Source organism: Camelina sativa, chromosome 5 (genome assembly GCF_000633955.1).
Source record: "Camelina sativa cultivar DH55 chromosome 5, Cs, whole genome shotgun sequence".
Classification (NCBI taxonomy): Eukaryota; Viridiplantae; Streptophyta; class Magnoliopsida; order Brassicales; family Brassicaceae; genus Camelina; species Camelina sativa.
This window is the reverse complement of record NC_025689.1, coordinates 6,554,616-6,577,584: the sequence shown is the minus strand read 5'-3', so window position 1 is coordinate 6,577,584 and position 22,969 is coordinate 6,554,616. Positions and strand designations below refer to the sequence as shown.

The 22,969-nt window shown below is 34.8% G+C and overlaps 2 protein-coding genes and 1 pseudogene across 2 annotated transcripts in view; 2 read left to right on the top strand and 1 right to left on the bottom strand.

The window, feature by feature from the left end:
- Positions 1-12,420, bottom strand: part of LOC104785841 (protein SHOOT GRAVITROPISM 6) — a gene marked incomplete in the record, with an annotated part of 16,474 nt that extends 4,054 nt beyond the window's left edge. The window contains 38 exon segments of the mRNA XM_010511131.1: positions 27-208; positions 390-521; positions 650-722; positions 811-944; positions 1,022-1,096; positions 2,256-2,381; positions 2,493-2,602; positions 2,687-2,925; positions 3,306-3,406; positions 3,509-3,589; positions 3,678-3,823; positions 3,996-4,077; positions 4,341-4,476; positions 4,808-4,887; positions 4,966-5,095; positions 5,579-5,700; positions 5,852-5,941; positions 6,168-6,227; positions 6,354-6,428; positions 6,530-6,625; positions 6,709-6,774; positions 6,852-6,941; positions 7,639-7,746; positions 7,826-7,925; positions 8,014-8,081; positions 8,311-8,388; positions 8,539-8,628; positions 8,773-8,878; positions 9,095-9,198; positions 9,519-9,582; positions 9,666-9,744; positions 10,173-10,268; positions 10,385-10,475; positions 10,973-11,044; positions 11,531-11,662; positions 11,756-11,810; positions 11,910-12,000; positions 12,201-12,420. Coding sequence (XP_010509433.1) covers positions 27-208; positions 390-521; positions 650-722; positions 811-944; positions 1,022-1,096; positions 2,256-2,381; positions 2,493-2,602; positions 2,687-2,925; positions 3,306-3,406; positions 3,509-3,589; positions 3,678-3,823; positions 3,996-4,077; positions 4,341-4,476; positions 4,808-4,887; positions 4,966-5,095; positions 5,579-5,700; positions 5,852-5,941; positions 6,168-6,227; positions 6,354-6,428; positions 6,530-6,625; positions 6,709-6,774; positions 6,852-6,941; positions 7,639-7,746; positions 7,826-7,925; positions 8,014-8,081; positions 8,311-8,388; positions 8,539-8,628; positions 8,773-8,878; positions 9,095-9,198; positions 9,519-9,582; positions 9,666-9,744; positions 10,173-10,268; positions 10,385-10,475; positions 10,973-11,044; positions 11,531-11,662; positions 11,756-11,810; positions 11,910-12,000; positions 12,201-12,240 — 3,800 coding nt within the window.
- LOC104788952 (cactin-like) lies at positions 17,602-19,335 on the top strand. The gene has a single exon (XM_010514710.1). The coding sequence runs from the start codon at positions 17,602-17,604 to the stop codon at positions 19,333-19,335; it is 1,734 nt and encodes a 577-aa protein (XP_010513012.1).
- Positions 21,050-22,760, top strand: LOC104788951 (annotated as a pseudogene).

Sequence of the window (22,969 nt, the reverse complement as noted above, 5' to 3'; positions counted from 1 at the left end):
TAAAATTGATGGTTTATGAACGATACCTAAAAAAAGCAGTGAGAGCAAAAATGGCAGCTTGGAGAATATCATCTTCAACATGTGTTTCAGTAGAAGAGCTAGTATTCTCTCCCTTATGTGAATCACCTTTAACTAAAGAACTACGATTGAGAATGGATATTAAGTGTTCCATAAACAGAACTGAAAGTTCCGTATGTTGAGAGAAAGCCTGCATCAAAATATAATTGACAATGAGAGGCCTCATCTTTGAATCAGACAATTTATTCCCAAAATTGTGTCAAGATTTTCGTACAAGATGATATGAACATGAAAGAAAAGAATATAAAATAACATCATCTATGAGGATAATCTCATATTATAACATAGTTCTTGTAGAGAATGGTACTTACAAAAAATACATCTTGCATTGGCCAGCCACCACGCATCCTAGTTATATCCTTCGTCACGATGTCCCTTCCAGCAGTAGCCAACACTTCATTAAACACAATAGATGGTTGCGTGTTCTCTGCCAGTGTAGAGATCTTCATGTGATTAAGGTAAGCAGTAATATACCAAGAGCATACGAGATAAATGCTAGTGAGTTTTATATTACAGCAGTAACACATTTACATGCAAATTGAATTTTCTAACAGAATTAAGTAAAGGATACAGCTCCAATGGCTTCAACACGTAAATTCTTATCAGTTATATGAACTGCTGCCGAGAGCAAAGACTGGGTCGTCCTGCCAAAAGAAGAAAGGGGAACAAGGTTATCAGATAATAATGTAATATGGAACTATAGCTTGTCGATGATAAGAAGCTTTGATGTACCTTGATATATCATTGTCGCTAAGCTGACTCCCTCTTCTTGAAACAAACTCAGTAACCGCTTGAATGGCTCCCTCAGCAGATTGCCTGATTTTGTCACAGATAGCTGCAGTACAACTGTTTAAGGCTGCTACAAGCTACATGACATATCACAACATAATGCTCAACCATCCAATGACACCAGAACTTATACAAAAGAGAAAATAAAACAAACCTCATTCCCTGTTAAAAGAGCACAAATTGATGAGACTATTCTGTTGAAAACTTCAGATGGATCAATAGAGGCATCCTGAAAGTCGGTTCAAAGAAATATGACACCCTGAAAATGAAGCATACAAAAGAAAGACAAAACTCTAAACCTAACCAAAAAATGCTTACCCTTTTCAAAATGGCAATGACATCCTCAAGGGAAGACAGGGCTTTATAGGATTCTTCAGAATCTAGCCCGCTTGAGAGTGCCGCTTTGGGAAGGGAAAGGGAAATGCTGAAGAACTGGTCAAGAATCTAACAACAACAATAGTAGGAAGAACCATTAGAAACTACTAAAGTCACACTCAGATAAAATTGATCAAATAATTACTAATCAAATACCTGTGCAGAAATTTTTCGAACTTCAGAATTTGTGTCAGCACAGCGTGGGAGGTAGGTTATGACCCTATCTCCCAAACACAATACCTCGCGGTCAGGAAATAAAAATACCGCTATATGTCAAACAAAGGAAACTAATTAGCTTATCATTATGCATGGACTAAAATTTAAAAATTTGTTTAGAAATATCTTCATACATGGTAGATTTGAAAAATTCCCCTGCATACTGCGGTCTGCATACTTTCTATGTGGGCAATCCCCAGAACAACCAAGTGCACAATAGCCACCCACACAAAGCTTACGAAACTTTAGAAGCATTTCATGAACTGCCACGCAACCTCTTTTTCTTTGATAATCAATGGGCGAAGAAACATATTGATCAAGCTGTCTAAGCAGATGTAAAAGCTGCTCCGCTCGACTTCTTCCATCCTCTCCACTAGATCATGCACAGATATCACTGAATAAGCGGATAAAAAGGTACCATGCACTTGTAGTAGGACTCGGTATAAGAGATTATTGCAAAGCTACAACCAGAATCACTGAATCTAATCTAACATCAGTAATATGTATGTTATGCAAGGTAATTAAACAGATCACATGAACTTATAAGAGAAAATCAACTTGAAATTAGTAATGGATAGCACTTTGAATAAATGATTAAAAACTGAAATTGTATATTATGAAAACGATTCCACTGAAGACTTCTGTTTTACAGAAAGTATTTCATCAATGGAAATGATAAACAGATCAAACAAATGACTTACAACCTTGTTTTTTTTTGGTCAACAAAAATGACTTGCAACTTACCAAAAAATTCAGAGAAGCTGCAGCCTCATAATAGATTTGCAAATANTGCTTACCCTTTTCAAAATGGCAATGACATCCTCAAGGGAAGACAGGGCTTTATAGGATTCTTCAGAATCTAGCCCGCTTGAGAGTGCCGCTTTGGGAAGGGAAAGGGAAATGCTGAAGAACTGGTCAAGAATCTAACAACAACAATAGTAGGAGGAACCATTAGAAACTACCAAAGTCACACTCAGATAAAATGATCACCCATCATTCTATGAAAATTGATCAAATAATTACTAATCAAATACCTGTGCAGAAATTTTTCGAACTTCAGAATTTGTGTCAGCACAGCGTGGGAGATAGGTTATGACCCTATCTCCCAAACACAATACCTCGCGGTCAGGAAATAAAAATACCGCTATATGTCAAACAAAGGAAACTAATTAGCTTATCATTATGCATGGACTAAAATTTAAAAATTTGTTTAGAAATATCTTCATACATGGTAGATTTGAAAAATTCCCCTGCATACTGCGGTCTGCATACTTTCTATGTGGGCAATCCCCAGAACAACCAAGTGCACAATAGCCACCCACACAAAGCTTACGAAACTTTAGAAGCATTTCATGAACTGCCACGCAACCTCTTTTTCTTTGATAATCAATGGGCGAAGAAACATATTGATCAAGCTGTCTAAGCAGATGTAAAAGCTGCTCCGCTCGACTTCTTCCATCCTCTCCACTAGATCATGCACAGAAATCACTGAATAAGCGGATAAAAAGGTACCATGCACTTGTAGTAGGACTCGGTATTAGAGATTATTGCAAAGCTACTACCAAAATCACTGAATCTAATCTAACATCAGTAACATGTATGTTATGCAAGGTAATTAAACAGAAATGATTAAGAACTGAAATTGTATATTATGAAAACGATTCCACTGAAGACTTCTGTTTTACAGAAAGTATTTCATCAATGGAAATGATAAACAGATTCAAAAAATGACTTAGAACCTTGGTTTTTTTTTTTGGTCAACAAAAATGACTTGCAACTTACCAAAAAATTCAGAGAAGCTGCAGCCTCATAATAGATTTGCAAATATAACTTGTCAAGTAAAATACCTTGTAAGGAGGATGGCACACAAGAGAGTCACAAGATTGTCTATAAGGGGACTGATGACATCAGATGGATCATTAGGCAACGCAAAGAATCCCAGTGTAGCCTGTCCGAGAAAACACGCATAAATTCAAGAGAAAATATAGATACAAAACATAAAGCACTAGCATCATCTTTCCTTTTTATACTCGGTGTAAACGAGAATCACCTTCATGACACGATTTCGAGTTTCAATGGTCAGCTTCGGTTCCACAGAGACCAGTGTTGTGCATGCATTCAGAGCGAGTGCCTGAACAAGATTTATTAGAAAGAGAAATTGTATCTGCTTGTTTGAAAGAAATGCCACATGGTACAGATTCTTGCATAGATTACCCTACCTGAGTGTGTAGAACTTCAAGACTAGATTCTGCAAAACCTTCATTTTCATCTCGGCCCATCAAAGTCAATATATAATCAAGCATCTGATCTCTTCTTTTCAATGGGAATGTAGCGCCACTTTCTGCAGCATTTATGACAGCACGACCTTCACACAAAGACGCAAGAGATCAGGATCCTATACACTCTCAAGATGTCCCAAACATTATACCCCTACCACATGGGGCGGTGTAACGTAATAGAAAACACAAAGAGAGGAAAGAAACCGCTCAGTCATCGTAAGAATGACTCCATCACTTATATTTCAATGCTGTACCAACCTAATAAATCAATAGCAGTTATAACAGCTTGTTTTGCAGTTTGTTGCCGCACATGAAGAAGGCGCGAAAGCATATTTGTGCCCTGCGGTACATGCAAAAAAAATCTGATTATGAAATTGGAATCTGAATGTAAAAGTGGTGCAGAAACAGTAACATGGTCACTACAATTCGATATAAATCACTGTCTGGCCACAGAAAACTACTCTGATTTCAAAGTTCTTCATAAATATTTTAATTTCATTATATGGGATTTCCTAGCATGACACAAATTCAATCTGGCGCGTAAGTTTATAACAGTTAATAGAAAAAGAAGCAGGATGGAAGAATGAAGATTTAAAAACATACGACAAGTGCATCTATTCTGGCCTCAATAACCGATGAGGGAGCATATTTTGCAGCATATCCATACATCAAAGCCAAAGCAGCATGTATATCATCGCTGTTTTCTGTTTTATAGCTCTCAGAGAAGAGAGATAAGATCCTAGAATAAACACGAGAACGTTAAGTCAGTTTTATGTCATAAATTTTACAAACATGTGGTAAACGTGACCAACTCTAGAATGCCTGGAAGAAACAATATGACTAATAAAGGAGCTAATAACAATATGACCAAACATTTCCTGCTTGTGCAACTACAGCTTTAAATGTGCAACCTTTAAGATACAACCTTCCACTAGTAGAAAATTTGTGATGATATATAGGTAAATTAAAAGAGAAAGACATACTAATAGGTTTGACAATGAGTGACGGATATAAAGGCATATCAAGAAAGTGTATGTGGCGATGATTTCATTAAGTCAAGCAAGATAAACCTTTGGAAAATACTCTGCCCAACATTATCTACAATGATTTTCAGCTTTTCCAGTACAGTGTCCAAGTGGGAAGCTGCAACCTACGCATTCAAGTAGCATATTAACATAGGGTGAAAATCAACATCTGAGCTATGTAAAGATAGGTAAACTTAAAATACCAGCCCCATGGCCTTCGCCAAACCAAGTCTATTTGCAGGTATAGAAATGTCAGCCTGTTCGTACATCCAGTCAATCTTGTCACGAACATACGCTCTATCATTAACTTTCTGGAGAAGTATTCCGATACACCTGAAATAAAAGCAGAAGAGGTTTATGACACAGCTTTCCGCTCGATTATCAATATAAATACCGGATGTCTGCTATAAACTAAAGTTATGTGCAGCTTTCAAAGACAAATTAAAACTTATCAGCCATCTATCAAAATCTGAAAATAAGCACTTAAAGCACAAGGAAAACAAGCTTCTTCAGCCAGATAGTGAGTACAGAAAGCTTGTATATTACAAAATTTATTACAGGCACTGTAGTGTCTTTAATAAACTTCGATAATATGGTAAAAACGAATCAGAACATCACCCCATAAAAAATCCAGAAAGCAATGTCAATCAAGATTAAGATTATACATTTTCTAATTCTGAAGATTGACAATTTGACCCACATGCTGCCTGATGTCAAATTAACATCAACAATCCAATCCAAGCCAAATATTTGTGCGCAACAACTAACTTCAACTTCATTAGTGACCAGAACAAAATGAAAATCCAAGAATTTTACCGGTGTAGAAGTGCTGCATGGTCATCATCCGGACTGTAAAGAATGTATTGTTTTGCAAAAGAATTTCCAAGAGATATAACCCAGTCAACATCCTGGGTGACATCCAGTGATTCTGCTAGAAACTGTATAGCAGAACAATGATTACAAGTAATATATAGAACAAGCTTGATTAGTTAATTTAATAGATTTATAATTGCCTTGTGTTTAGGCTTTAAAGAAACTTCAGCTCAGAAAAATGTGTTTATTCTCTTCACACTAGTTGAATAAGCTTACATTAATTATCATATCATCCCATGTTTCCTGGTAAGTTGGATCAAGCTGCAGATCTTCTGTGTCAAAGACATACGCCTTCATTTTTGGAATCTAGAGCTTACCAAATGTGAAAAATAATTAGGGTTACTGGTAACAAGTCACATTTAATATGAGTAACTAAGAAAAAGCAACAACATTCAGTAGCTCTAAATAGCCGTCATAATTGAAGTCATATCTAGAGGGAATGTAATGCAAAAGTAAAATATACTAGGAAATCCAGAAATAATATTAAAAAAAAAAAAAACAATCAGAGTATCTTGCCAAAACAACAGTGTACCTCATCTTGCCAAAACATGCTAATGTTTTTTGGGAAAAGAGGGGACAGATAGCCAAGGACCTGAAGGAAGTAACAACAGAGTAATTAAATAAAATTAAGCTATAAAAATAGGAATACATTATGGAATTATGGGACATAGAATGTGAGTCTATAACAATAGTTGTGAAATTACTGACACAAACTTACCGTCAAAATTTGGGATGCTAACTGGTCTTTAGCCAGAGGGTTGTGCAAAAGAACCACCAAACGGGTAAACAACTCCTGCGATTATAATATATGTGCATATGTGTTTTTAATTTTAAGATCTTGCCGTACATGACAAAACTTATAGATCATATGAAAGGGCGTAAAAACAAATTTACCTCAGGGCTAGGAATATCAGCACGAGCTTTACACTCGATCAACATGGGGGTGGTTGAAGATCTACGTCGACACAGTTCAGATATGCATCTACAGACCTATCAAATTATATCAATAGTACTGTTAACTCAGGTCCAATCTCTGAAAGGAAAAAATCTAGGCAACAAATGAAAGATCTTACTGATGCAACAGCGCCGGTGTAAACCTTAGGGATAATCATTTTCAGTAGGAAAGGCCAAAGAATGTACTGCAATTCATATACATTTTAGCATTAAAATCTGAAAGCTATAATAGGATAGTTCTATAATAAAATACAAATCGCACCTCCATCTCTGGGATTGTTACGGTCAAGAGCAGAAGACCTTTTCCACAAACTGCTCTTAGCTGTGCTGGACTAATTGGTTCCCCTTTTGCCTAAGAGAAAGATTTGTAGATCACATGAACTTCTAGAAAAAACATAGAAGTAACAGAGACAGTCATACTTCAAACTTGTTCAAGTTATGTGCTCCTTGTATACAGTTTTTAGAAGACTCCACAACTTGGAGCAAGTAAATAAGAAAACTCAATAACACAACTTGGAGCAAGATAACAACCATGTTCCGTTATTACTAACAGCAACACCCAGGAGTCAACCCTAACACTTTTCTCGATTTTTTCTTAAATAAAGCCAACAAGTCACTAAACTTTTTTTAAGAACTTTAGCTGCGTGGATGAAAACCCTAATAAGCACCAGAAAAAAAGCGCCTCAGATAATGGCAACAAATATACTAATGTTTCATTGCATTTGGAACACTCGGCCGAACATGAGGATACATACAGATATTTAGGCTGCTTACCCTATAAATAACAACAAAGAAAGCAGTCCAAACTCAAAGGATCGGGAAACTAGAAACAACATTCAATTTTTCTACTTTTCTCCTTGTTTTTGATTTTCTTTTTCCGTTTCTAATTTAAATTGCGGAAGTGATCTTCTTTATTTCCGACCATTGTAATCATATTATTCGTGAAGAAAAAACTATTTTTCCCCTTCCTTGTTATACCACGGCACACACAGTTCAGGTGAGCACCATACCTTATTTTGTAAGTTAAGTGTTATGTTATATGGTCTTACCTTCAGATTTTCACTCTCTCCTATTGCAGAATGGCGGACAAGGTATTCAACAAATAATTCCCCAGATGGACCGGCCAGATAGCAGTGTGAAGCCATGACCACGATCAACTGTCATCAAAGCAGAAGAACAATGCTAAAGCATGCATATTTTAGTAGTAACTAAGAAAAAGATATGACAGATTGGTACCTCTGAAAGGGCTTTTCGAACAGCTAAACTTTGCTCATCTAACAAAGAGCTCGCAGTATCGACCAAAAGAGTCCGTTTTGAGTGCCAGGCTTCAAACAACCTCCGAACACGATGCAATATCGTTAAGTTGGAATGGCAGATAAACTCTAAATTTAAAATTTATACTGATATAAGATTAAGAATTACACCTTGGAAGCAGATGTTTCAAGATGCAAAGAGCACCAAACGTCAAAGGGTCTTCTTTCAACTTACATTTCTGGTGAAAATATACGAGGAAGACAGGGATTTCAACGAAAAAAGCCAGTATAAAATATCACACAGCGGTGTGGCAAGAAATAGTTCTTAAGTCTAATATGAGTTTACACGAAACCATCCGTCAATCATTTTTTTTAAGTCTCATATAAGTGTTAGGTAATGTCACTGTTTCGCATTGCATAGAAAAATAATATCTACAACCATATCCATCAAACAAAGTATGTCCTTACGTTAAGAAGAAATGTAAACAAATCCTCGGGGTAAACCAAGCCAACAGTCAGAAAACACCGCTGCACTTCATTGTATGTCTGCAACATAAGTAATAAAGAACAGGCAAAAGATTAATACATCGCTCACAAACTGAAGGCTCAAAAAATGAGAGAGGCCTGATACATTAACAGCACACACTCACCCCTACCTTGCAAACTAAAATTGAATGAAAGCGATCAGTGACTTACCTTTCGTCCCACTGAAATATCTGAGCACCTTCTGCGTTCATTATTGACACCGATCACAGGAAGAAGTGTTGACAGAACAATTGTGAGGTCCTGACAAGAAACAAAGCTTTACTGACACATTGTCTAACAAACTATTTTTATCCTTCCAATACCGCATCACATTTTTTTAAAATGTGCCAGATGACTGTAAATAATGAGGCACCTTAGCAAAAAAAAATTATGGAAACACCATACCTCAAACTCAAGCAGTGGAGGACCAGACTCGGAATGTAATGAGGCATTTAAAAGATTGTGAAGACTACATGTTGCCAAAAGAGCATCGTCATGGTCTCTCTTATACCTAAAATTTGAAATGAAAGGAATGAATAAATGCTACACTCAGAACTAAAAATAAACACTAGTTTACACGAAACCATTCCATGGCTTGGTACTTCTTTCTCACTTACCAAAGCTTTAATTGGTGGGAAAAATATATTAAGCAGACAGCGAATTTACTGGGCTCTTTGAGAAGTAAAGCTTGAGATAGAACGAAAAATAGAAGAAAAACAAAACTTACAGTTCAAGTATTGCTGGAATAAGCCGTGGTAATGCTGATTTCAGTTGTGTCCGCGTGATAAGACCGACCATCTGACCCAAAGCCTCTACAGTAGATACTCGTACCTTATTCAGAAGAGAAGCAACTAACTCAGCACATTTTAAAGTCACGAGGGCACGTCTGGAGAACCAGAACTAGCAAATCTTGCAGAGATTAATCTCCTTACATTCTGAATATCAAAGAAACAATTTACTGGGGGAAAAAAAAAAACAGAAAACAAACTTTCCTTTCTTCATTGTCTTTGTTATGAAATAACAGTCAGTGAACATTTACGAAACATATGCTTACCCTGGTAATCTCTTGAACAATTTTAACTGAAACACACAATACTATTAAAACCTAAAGTGGCGAATAATACTAAAAGAGATAAGGGAAAGGGACTCACCTTATGATCTCGAGAAATTGCCCAAACTCTCAACAAAAGCTCAAAAACAGAGTTCAGAAATGACCTGCATCAAATGAAGCCATTGACTTGAGTGCGTTCAACACAAAAACTAGCAGAAATCAAACAGATCAAAGAAAGTGGTCTCACATGACATCACTGTCAAGCGGAGAATCTGATGTAAGATCTGTGATGTATAGCCACACTGCCTGAGACCAGCACTTAAATGCTAGAAAAAAATTCGATGATTAATATATGAGAAAAAATAAGCAAAAATAAGATAGTACAAGATACTAGCTGGGATATTTGAATTATACAAGCTCTTCCTTGTGTTTGATATTAGCACACATGCAAATTGCATGATATGGGTTGATCATCTCTTCCACCATTTTAGAGAGTGCGAAGATGCACAGATCAACAGGTTAATAACCCACTTTTTCTGTTAGTGTGAGCTAAATAGCCATATTGGTTCAGCAAGTAAACAAACTCTGACCTGATGACCCTTCTATTAGGCCAAATTAGAGTCAACTAACCACAAAGTACAGGAAAAAAATTCCAGCTTATCATATGAGGGGGAAAATTTGGCACAAAGTAGCAGTTTCTATAAAAGAGTTTCACTCCCTAAACAAAAAACGGATTACAAAATTTTCACTGTACCATTTGCAAATATTGGTCGGTGTAAGTCCCTAACATTCCCAAGAATAGGCGACACCCTTGAAAGTACATCTTTCAGGCGTGGAGTGAACTGCAAAGCTTCAAAGGAAATATGAAAGAAATTCAAACTATCAGAGAACTGCAATTTCAATAAACTTTTCAAGATGAGAAACAAAAAAGAAAAGGGACGCGGATGATGAGAGTTAGAAATTAACCATCAGATGTGGCAAAGTCAGCAAGAATTTGAACCATAGCAGGCGCAGCTGTGGCCGGACCAGACAGATGAAGAAATATTTCGTCCATCATCTGTCAATCAATTTAAAAGGATCAAAATTACAATAAAGAGCAATAAGACTTTATAGAAAGAAAAAAAAACAAATAGCTTGCTGAAGGAAAATCAAGGCCAGCGTCTAATGAAAGAAGCTCCAAAATGACAGTAGAGAGACAATGTACCAACTATATTCATGACACTATCTAAAATGCCTCAGTTCAGAAATTAACATGCTGACAGATGACAAGTCTCTACTATGGTTTTTTCATCAGCTCCTCATTTTTTGCCATGCAATCTATCAAAGATAACCACCTACTTCAGCATACTGATCATTCTTTAAACTTAGATCCACATATACGTGGAGCGCAGAAAGTAAATCCAGATTGTAATGTATCTGACCACCAGTCATGTTGTACAGCAACCTTTTGTTAATAGTAAAAGGAAACGACTCAGGAATATACAGTCGCATGGAACTAGAAGTCCAAAAATTCCCCTATGAAATTAGCAAAGAGGGAAAAAAAAAAAGACTTACAAGATCAGGAAAATGTGTTCCAATTGAGACAAGCAGTCCTGACGCTTGCCTTTGCCAATCAGCATTTAGTTCCTACGTTATGATGAGCCATTAAAAGGTGCTACAATAATCAGGAAACATATACGAACAAATGCGAGAAAGTTTATAAGAACTGCAGTTAGTGTCCCCTGTTTACGTTGCTTATGTATGATGAGAATTTCTCAATCATCTAATCCTAAATTCTGTTCGTCAAATTTCTAGGTACACTCTGCTACAGGAGTGAGAGACATATGAATATATGATTCACTTTGTGTCCAGCGCATAAGAAAAATGCACAAACCTTCTTAGTTTCAAGCAAGTAAACGACACATAGATGGTATACGGAAGAAAACAGACATCGAAACAGAAATATCCAAGAGTGAAAAGCCACAAAGTACCATCTATGCATCTTTCAAACAAGCTACTTTCCAAAAAATTCCATCTACGGTTCGAACTGCACTATGTAAATCTCTAACTATACAGAGTATAAAAACGAAGTATTTAAGAATGATGAAGCCTTCACAACACAACACAACACACCTTGGAAGATATTATCTCAGCTGTAGCAATCTTAGCAAGTTTCCCCATGAAAACTGCATCACTCTCCCCTTTCTCCAACGCACCAACACTAAACGCCATTACTTGAAAAACCCCAGCCATGTTACCAAACCGCTGCAACACCAAGTAGCAACAGATTTACGCACAAGTAAAAGAAAACAAAAGACAATGAAAAGAGACCAAAAAACAAAGAAAACAGAACGTTACCCTTCGTCCTCCACGAGACACAGCATAACAACAATCAAGAACCAGAAGCGGATTCCTGGGGAAAAAAGCCACACACAACAGTTACAGTATCAGAGATCTCCCAATACTATGCATGTCTTGTGAATGAAGTAAAAAAAGATAAAACAGTACATACAGAGAGGCAATATCTCTAAGAGAAGCCATGGAAGCTTCTCTAACCACAGAGGAATCATCAGCTAGAGACGAAACCAGAAGTTGAACAGCCTCTGCCAACAAATAAACAAAATGTAAATTTTAGTTTCCTAATCAAAGGACTTGATCAAAAAAAAAAAAACATAGCCTTTGCCAAAACCAATGTTGACCCAATTACACAATTCAAATAATTTCAACCAATACACTAATCAATTGAGATCAGATACATAAATCGAAATCAAAGATTCAGGGAAAATAAAAAAGTTTGTGTTACCTGGTGCAGGGATTGAGCTCCCCAAACTTGAAGAAGCCATTCAAAAATCGATCAACTCCTCCACCTGATTCAAAACCCCAGAATTTTGGAATATACCAAAACTTCCACCGTTGTGATCGATTAATAATTTTGGCGACGGAGAAGATTCCGACCGAGAAAGGTAAGAAGAAAGAGCGAAATTTAGCGTCGCCTCTTCTCGGAGAGGAGGGACTTGAATGTTAAAAGGAAAAAGTTTTGGGGAAGAAAACAAATATATGAAACCAATATGAAAAAAAACAATGGACCCATACCCGACAAGACGGGTCGGGTAAAATAGCGGGTTCTTAAGCCCGTTGCTTTTGGATCATTCACTTGTTCTATTGTTTAATTATTTAGATTGATAAGAATGCTCACATTATTGGCCCAATTATTTAGCGGTGCTCTCTGAATCACTCTGTTCCTTTTTTTTTTTTTTCAAAAGCAATATAAATTTTCAATAAATCATCAAATCACCTATATAATACTTGATTAATTTCTCTTATGGTTAAAACGTACAATGAAATATGATAACAATGGGAGTAGTGACATAATTAGGATGATGATCAATATTGGTGTATGGAGGATGAACAAAATATTCTTTGTAATGTGTAGAGGATTCGCCTAGTGGGGATTAAGATCATGATTTTTGTTCTACCATATTCGAAAATCGTTTTGGTTATCTCCTCGTTTATTTGTAAACAGTCATTATTTGGTTATCTCCTCGTTATTTGTAAACAGTTAGCAATAATGAGATATTTACCAACGTAATTTTGTGAGTACATTTATGCTCTAATTGGTAATATGATTTATTGAAGTTGAGTTGCAGAGAATAATATAATTTGATGTAATTTGCAGTAAAAATTATGTGGTAAAAACAACAGTTTGATGTAATGAATCGCTGTAAAAATATGATTGATTAATCTTATCAAAATTACTGACTAGTGACATTTTGTGGTAGATGTTGAAGTATGTATTATTTGTTTATAATTATTAAAAATATTAGTGAATATATTTTACAAAATTATAAAAAATAAAATAAATAAAAATATAAAAATAATAAAATAATTTCAATATACACAAAGTTAACTTCTTTGTTACATTGCAAATTAAAAAACTAACTACATGCATGCCATAATATTTACAATCTTATCATATTTAGGTCTATGCCTATTTTTCATTTCAAATGATAATATAAAATAATAATTTAGGAGAAAAATAAAATAACTAACTAAAAAATTTATTAAATAAAAGAAAAACAGTAAGTTTGCTAAAGAAATTTCTTTTAAGAAAACACAAAAAAATATCTAAAAACTCACTTAAATTTCTCAAAATCTTGTATTTTTTTTTGGACTAAAAAAGTACAGCTCTCAAAAGGTTGCTGTAAGAGGGTATTTAGCTGATCATAATGTTTCTAACAAAATTATTCATCCTTTGTACACCACCAAACATGTGTGTTGAAACTTCACAATCACTAAGCTTAACACTTCCTTTTGAGTCAACTAAAACATTTCCAGCCTAAAGTGAATTGGTATTAAAGTACCTTAAGATTTCTATGGATGTGCCCTAGTTTATGAAGATGAACAAGAGCTTTTAGAATCTCCCGCAACAAAAATAGCTGAAGCAGGAGCCACACGACATATAAGGTGTCACAATCCACCAGCTATTACCATCTCTGAAAGAAGAATGTGTCCTCAACAGATTTGGATGATCCACTTCGCTCAATTTACTATTAGAGTTTAATATTGTATAATTGTGTTTTAATTTTTAATTTTATGATTTAATCTGCGGTATATCGTATGATAACTTGGTTTTTTACATAATCATAATTTAATCGATTTATTTAGGTATGTCCAATATTTTAATATTGATAGAGTGTGTAATATTAAAATGTGTAGGTCAGGGCCCATTATGACAATAATTTTTTGAGTAATTACTTAATTCTTTTATCTAGATTTTAATCCGCTATACAGCGTGAGATTATGTTTTTTCCAGATTTTCTATAACTAACAAAAAATTATGTTGGATAAAATATAAAGTTATAAATTTTTTTTAGTTTTAAATAATGACAGTGAGATATTTTTTATTGTATTTGCTTTAAGTATATAAAAATTATCATTTTCATTTAGAATTTGCTTTAAGTATATAAAAATTATAATTTTAATTTGGAATTCTATTTGCTTTAAGTATAAAAAAATTATAAAAATTATAATTTTTAATTAATAAATTTGAAATCGATTATATAGAATATTAGACTGTTTATTTATTTTTAGAAAAATTGAGATATTTTAATTTTAAAGGAAGAAAAAAAGTATTTTAGAGATATTTTAGGAATATATTGTTAAATGTAAAGATTGTGTAAGTATAAAACCAAAATTGGTGTAGGAAATAGAAATCAATTTAGTAGAGATATTTAAGAAAAATAATTTTTTTTGATTTTTGTATATTAGGAAGATAATAGGTTTTGATTTCCATATTTTACTTATTATTTTTTATGCATTTTTTTGGGATTAATTATATAAATAAGTTAGACTTCAAAGGTAGAACACGAAATGTACTTCAAAAATATATAGATACTTGAAACTCAAATGCCTTAAATATCAAGATTCTTCTTTTTTTTTTTGAAACAAGATGTATTTATTTTTCTTCGTAACATTTGAATAAGAAAATTGTAAGAATCCCAAAAATCACCCAATCATGAAATTACCGTAGAATATAAATGGTCACTAATTGTCAATATATTTAATATATATATATATATATAGAAAGTTACAAAACATTATAATATGAGAGAAACAAAAGAAAATAACTACAACATTAGATATTTTGAAAAGAATCTGCAACACAATAAGTATCGTCTCTTTGCCTTTTTGCACACGTTTAGTCTTTCAGATTACTTGATTTTGTCACAGATAGCTGCAGTGCAACTGTTTAAGGCTGCTACAAGCTACACGACATATCACAACATAATGCTCAATCAGCCGATGACACACCAGAACTTATACAAAAGAAAATATAACACAAATCTCATCCCCTGTTAAAATGAGCACAAACTGATGAGACTATTCTGTTGAAAACTTCATATGGATCAATAGATCGAGGCATCCTGGAAATCGGTTCAAAGAAATATGACACCCTGAAATGAAGCATACAGAGACCAGAAAGAATGTATATTACAAATTTCATTACAGGTATGGCAAAAAGGAATCAGAAAATCACAACTTAAAAAATCCAGAAAGCATTGAAAAAAAAAAAAAAAAAAAAATCCAGAAAGCAATGTTAATCAAGGCATGCTGCTAATGTCAGAATAAAAAATCAACAATCCAAGCCAAATATTTGTGCTCAACAAGAAGTAGAGATATTTCAACTTCATTATTAGAGACTAGAACAAAATGAAAATCCAATAGTTTTACCGTTGTAGAAGTGCTGCATGGTCATCATCCGGAGTGTCAATCTATTGTTTTGCAAAAGAATTTCCAAGAGATATAACCCAGTCAGCATCATGGGTGACATCCAGTGATTCTGCTAGAAACTGTATAGCCAAACAATGAGTACAAGTAATATATAGAACAAGCTTGATTAGTCAATTTAATAGATTTATAATTGCCTTGTGTTTAGGCTTTTTAAAAACTTCGACTCAGAAAAATGGTTTAATTCCCTTTCCCTCACACTAATTGAATAAGCTTACATTAATTATCATATCATCCCATGTTTCCTGGTAAGTTGGATCAAGCTGCAGAACTTCTGTGTCAAAGACATACGCCTTCATTTTTGGAATCTAGAGCTTACCAAATGTGAAAAATAATTTGGGTTACTGGTAGACACCTCACATTTGATATGAGTAACTAATCAGTAGGAGTAGCTCTTTATGGCCGTCATAATTGAATTCATATCCAGAGGAAATATGATGCAAAAGTAAAATATACTAGGAACTACGGTGCAATCTAACCATATTTCTTGCTCTCTAGTAGCTAATTGATCCAAGGCGAGAGGTTGAAATGGAGTAACTTTTGAGGAAGAGATGGCGGAAGAGTGTAGATTCCATGCATGAGCGATTTCCATACTTTACAGACCGATTTAAATATTATGAGATACTTCCTCCTCCGGAACATAATACAGTATCTCTAGTTAATCGGTTTTGCTTCAATACTAATCCGCGTTACATCGCAGGACAATATTTTTTAATTTTAAAAATTTTAAATTTATATTGTATTTATTTGTTATTTTATTATTGTTTTATTAACTTTAAAAATATAAAATTTACATGTATTTGATATAAGTATTCAAAGTATACGATTTTTGTAATGTTTTCAAGTTTTTAATATGTGTGGTATATGTATAGTCTAGTAATACATTTATCTCCTAGTACACATCTAAAAGTGTTTAAAAAAACAATTCCACTTAACTCCATATATGGGATTAATGCCAACCCGTCTCACCAAAATCAAAATAAGTTTTTGCGTAAAAAAAATAATCAAAATAAGTTTTATTATCAAGTTTAATTATGTTAATTGTTTTACCAAATTAGCATATTTTTATAATTTATAATTTTTCCATGTCAATATATATAGTTTATGACAATTAATAGAATTTTAATTTTTTTGGTAATTCCTCAAAAAATAAAAAATAAACCAAATTATATGGGGGATTTTCAATATATTTAATGTGACATTTAATTGGATTTTCGGTTTAAGAAATTTATTAATGTTAATATAATTATGGAGATTGTAAACTTTTGTTATGGAAAATATATTGTATATCATTTAAATTTGAGAGATTATATCATCCATAAAAATAGTTTTGGAGATTTAATAGGTTAAAACTTTAATGGATAAAATTATTTTTAGAAAAATTGGAATGTATAGATGTTGTTAAGATTTTATGACAATAAATGTAACAAACGTTGGTTAATTTAAGAAAATTTAGTATTTGAGTTTCTCTGTTATTTATGAAATTGTTTAAGGGGTCAATGTTGTTAAAAAAAAATTAAATAAGTAAAATTTAAAGGGCATAAACCAAAATGTATTTGAAGATTTTCCCTTTTTTTATTAAAAAATATTAAAAAAAAGAAAAGAAAAATCTAATAATTCACTTAAATCTCCTAAATTCCACAAAATTCATACACATTCGATCTCTCTAAAAGGAAATTTTTTAAATGTATTAATATAATAGGAAATTAATTTCCTAATTTAATTTCCTAAGTTAAACTTTTTTTCTTAGGTATAAAGGCTCGACTGCTCGAGCAAAACACGATTCGATATCTCATATTCTGAAATCAGTTTCAATCACAAAATCCAATACTCGATCCATTATCATCGGAGAGGAGAAGTTTCCACCACCGTCCCGGCCGTACTGATCTTAGATCGTCGTATCCAACTATACAATTATGGGTTCTCATGGTAAGAGTAAGAACAGACGAAGAGACGAATCCGATGATTCCTCCTTGGAAGAAATAAAGGAGTATATGGCCAAAAGAGCTCTGAAGAAGGCAGTAAGAGCATCAAAGAAACTTAAGACGTGGTCAGTGTCAGGTTATTCCAATGATTCAAACCCTTTTGGTGATTCAAACCTCACTGAGACATTCGTGTGGCGGAAGAAGATTGCAAAAGATGTTTACCATGGAGCATCTCTGGATGAATTCTCTGTTAAAGCTGAGAGGAGAAGACGTAGGGGGAATCTTGCAGAGGTTGAGAAGGTTAAGAATAGGAGAGAAGAGAGTGCAGTGGAGAAAGCTCGACATGAGGAAGATATGGCATTACTGGCTAGAGAACGTGCTCGAGCTGAGTTTCAAGATTGGAAGAAGAAAGAGGAAAAGTTCAATTTCTATCAGAGCAAGGCGAGGTCAGCGATTAGATTAGATCAAGGTCGAGCGAAGCCAATCGACGTCCTTTACAAGTACGTGGATGATTCAGATGATGTGAATATCGAGCTTAGTGAACCTTACATGGTTTTCAAGGGACTTGATATCAAAGATTTGGAAGAGCTTCGTGATGATATCAAAATGTACATGGATTGGGATCGAGCAACTCCAACACGAGTACAGTATTGGGAGGCTCTTAGCGTGATATGCGATTGGGAGTTAGCTGAAGCTCGTAAAAAGGATGCCCTTGATCGAGCTAGAGTTAGAGAAGAGGAATTGCTTGCTGCTCAAGAAAGAGGACTACACGCTGGTGTTGAAGCTGATGTGAGAGAACTTCTTGATGGGAAGACTCACGCGGAGCTTGTACAACTGCAGTTTGACATTGAATCACAGCTGCGTTGTGGAGCAGCCAAAGTAGTAGAGTATTGGGAAGCGGTTCTTGAACGTATCAGTATATACAAGGCAAAGGCTTGCTTGAAGGAAATAAACGCTAAGATACTCAGCAGACATCTACATCGCCTCGAGAAACTTTCAGATGTGGTGGAAGAAAAGGATGATGGTGTAAACGGCATGAATCTTTCAGATGATGAAGAAACATTCTCACTAGAAGAGGCTGGTTCGTTTTCACCAGAGCTCATTCAGGGTGATGATAGTGATCAAGAAGCAATCGATCCTGATGGAGACAAAACCCTACTAGAAATGGCACGGATGGTTGTGTTGGAGGAACAGAGGAAGCGGCTTAGAGAAGCTATGGACTCAAATTCATCACAAGTGGAAGATAACTTGGAGCTTAAGGCAATGAAAAGAATGGGAGAACCGGGGGAAGGTGATGTTTTATTTGGCTCTAATGCTGAAGTGAACCTTGATTCCAAGGTATACAAGTGGGATGACAAGTACCGGCCAAGAAAACCCAAGTATTTCAACCGAGTTCACACGGGTTACGAGTGGAATAAGTATAACCAAACACATTATGATCACGACAACCCGCCTCCAAAATTTGTTCAAGGGTACAAGTTTAACATCTTCTACCCGGATTTAGTAGACAAGACTAAGGTTCCCACTTGTGTTATAGAAAAAGATGGGACAAGCTCTGAAACTTGTATAATCCGGTTCGAAGCTGGTCCGCCTTATGAAGACATTGCGTTTCGGGTCGTGAATAAAGAATGGGATAAATCTCACAAGAAAGGTTACAAAAACACGTTCGAGAATGGGATTCTGCATTTGTACTTCAACTTTAAACGACATCGGTACAGGCGTTAAACTGCTCGGCGTTTGGCCCGGCGAAAACAAACTAAACTACTGTATTTTTCCTTTTTCTATTTATATTCTATATAAATAAATTCTAAAAACTCATTTGAATTAATTTAATTTTAATTTATTATTTAAAAGAAATATTATATATAATATTCTGATTGGTTGAAAAGGAGGATATGAATAAAAGTATTTTTCTAAATTAAATCTCTCAAAATCCAAAATTTCCAAAATTCTTCCACAAAATTCACCAAAATCATGATTTGAAATTTTGGATCGGGATGTATATAAGGCAGGGCATGATGCCATGTTTGGCTAAGTTGTTGACAAAACCCGCGCTTGGTTCCATCCACTGAGCAAAAGTTGAGAAATATTACGACAAAGAATGGGTACAGAGAGTGACGAGGAGGAAAAGCGGTACAAGGCAGAAGAGGAAAAGCAGTACCAGGCAGAAGTCGCGTATTGGGAAGAAGTGTGGAAATCTAATAATGTAATCATCTCTCATCTTCTTTTATCTCTTTAATTAGGTCGTTTTGATTCACCAAGCTGTAACCCTAATTCTAATTTTCGTATTAAAAAAACCCTAATTTGTAATGAGGGGTTCGAAAATGATCATATGAAGATACCAAAACGCTTTGGATTTGTTGGAGTTGCGCCTATCAGTTTTAGAGAATATAATTACGATGATGAACTCCCCCTTCTCATCTTATATGCTAAGATTGGGGTCCATAAGTTTAATATGTCAAAGGTAAATATTTAAAAACCTAATCTCTTTACTCCGTATTTTCTTTGAGTGTTTACCTGAGTTAATTAATTGTTAATTATGGCAGGGGACGAACCTCCAGTTCGATAGTCTTGACATACTCAATGAGCTACCTGAACCTGGATATCGCACATACCATATAACTTTATATAACTTTAATAGATTATCTAGAATATTAGATTGTTAATTTTTTTATAGAAAAATTGAGATATTTTTATTTTAAAGGAAGAACAAAGTATTTTAGAGATATTTTAGGAACATATTGTTAAATGTAAAGATTATGTAAGTATAAACCAAAATTGGTTTAGGAAATATAAATCAATTTAGTAGAGATATTTAAGAAAAAAAAAATTTCCAATTTTTGTATATTATGAAGATAATAGATTTTGATTTTCATATTTTACTTATCATTTTTTGTGCAATTTTTTTGGAATTAATTATGTAAATAATTTTTTAAATAAGTTAGATTTCAAATGTTGAACACAAAATGTACTTCAACATAATGCTCAATCTTTGTTTAGATTGAACATTGGCCATATCTTTGTTTAGTCCCTGATTACTTTTGTCAATGAGATCGATTCCAACACCGACTTAAATCTAACATATATAATTACGTAATTTATTTTTTATTTTATAATTTATTTGTATGCAATTAGAAGAGATATATTATTGAATATACGTAATGGGGAAAGTTACATGTAAAAAGGAAATTACGTCGGAATAGGTATTTATCTTATAAAATACGAAAGTACATTAATTTGGAAATTAAATACCCTTTTCAATTTTTGTTACCCAGGTTAAACTTTTTCTTAGGTGTTGGCTCGGCTGCTCGAGCAAAACACGATCCGATCGATATATATTCTGAAATCAGTTTCAATCACAAAATCCAATACTCGATCCATTATTTATCGGAGAGGAGAAGTTTCGACCGCCTTCACCACCGTCTCCATCTATAAAATTATGGGTTCTCATGGCAAGAGTAAGAACAGACGAAGAGACGAATCCGATGATTCCTCCTTGGAAGAAATAAAGGAGTATATGGCCAAAAGAGCTCTGAACAAGGCAGTAAAAGCATCAAAGAAACTTAAGACGTGGTCAGTGTCAGGTTATTCCAATGATTCAAACCCTTCTGGTGATTCGAATCTCACCGAGACATTCGTGTGGCGGAAGAAGATTGAAAAAGATGTTTACCATGGAGCATCTCTGGATGAGTTCTCTGCTAAAGCTGAGAGGAGAAGACTTAGGGAGAATTTGGCAGAGGTTGAGAAGGTTAAAAATAGGAGAGAAGAGAGTGCAGTGGAGAAAGCTCGACATGAGGAAGATATGGCATTATTGGCTAGAGAACGTGCTTGAGTTGAGTTTCAAGATTGGAAGAAGAAAGAAGAAAAGTTCAATTTCTATCAGAGCAAGGCGAGGTCAGCGATTAGATTAGATCAAGGTCGAGCGAAGCCAATCGACGTCCTCTACAAGTACGTGGATGATTCAGATGATGTGAATATCGAGCTTAGTGAACCTTACATGGTTTTCAAGGGACTTGATATTAAAGATTTGGAAGAGCTTCTTGATGATATCAAAATGTACATGGATTGGGATCGAGCAACTCCAACACGGGTACAATATTGGGAGGCTCTTAGCGTGATATGCGATTGGGAGTTAGCTGAAGCTCGTAAAAAGGATGCCCTTGATCGAGCTAGAGTTAGAGAAGAGGAATTGCTTGCTGCTCAAGAAAGAGGACTACACGCTGGTGTTGAAGCTGATGTGAGAGAACTTCTTGATGGGAAGACTCACGCGGAGCTTGTAAAACTGCAGTTTGACATTGAATCACAGCTGCGTTGTGGAGCAGCCAAAGTAGTAGAGTATTGGGAAGCGGTTCTTGAACGTCTCAGTATATACAAGGCAAAGGCTTGCTTGAAGGAAATAAACGCTGAGATACTCAGGAGACATAAACATCGCCTCAAGAAACTTTCAGATGTGGTGGAAGAAAATGAGGAGGAGGATGTAAACAACATGAATCTTTCAGATGATGATGAAACATTCTCACTAGAAGAGGCTGGTTCGTTTTCACCAGAACTCATTCAAGATGATGATAGTGATCAAGAAGCAATCGATCCTGATGAAGACAAAACCCTACTAGAAACAGAGGAAGCGGCTTAGAGAAGCAATGGACTCAAATTCATCACAAGTGGAAGATAACTTGGAGCCTAAGGCAATGAAAAGAATGGGAGCAACGGAGGAAGGTGATGTTTTATTTGGCCTTAATGCTGAAGTGAACCTTGACTCCAAGGTCTACAAGTGGGATGACAAGTACCGGCCAAGAAAACCCAAGTATTTCAACCGAGTTCACACGGGTTACGAGTGGAATAAGTATAACCAAACACACTATGATCACGACAACCCGCCTCCAAAATTTGTTCAAGGGTACAAGTTTAACATCTTCTACCCGGATTTAGTAGACAAGACTAAGGTTCCCACTTGTGTTATAGAAAAAGATGGGACAAGCTCTGAAACTTGTATAATCCGGTTCGAAGCTGGTCCGCCTTATGAAGACATTGCGTTCCGGGTCGTGAATAAAGAATGGGATAAATCTCACAAGAAAGGCTACAAAAACACGTTCGAGAATGGGATTCTGCATTTGTACTTCAACTTTAAACGACATCGGTACAGGCGTTAAACTGATCGGCGTTTGGCCCGGTGAAAACAAACTACTGTATTTTTCCTTTATTCTATTTACTAGATTAGGACTTGCGGCAAAATTATTTATAACTAAAATATATAAATTATAAGTTTTATTTGTTGGTTAAATATATTAAAATTATATAATAATTGTTAAATAAACGATATAATACCGCAATATAATTTTTTTTTAACATAATATTTATT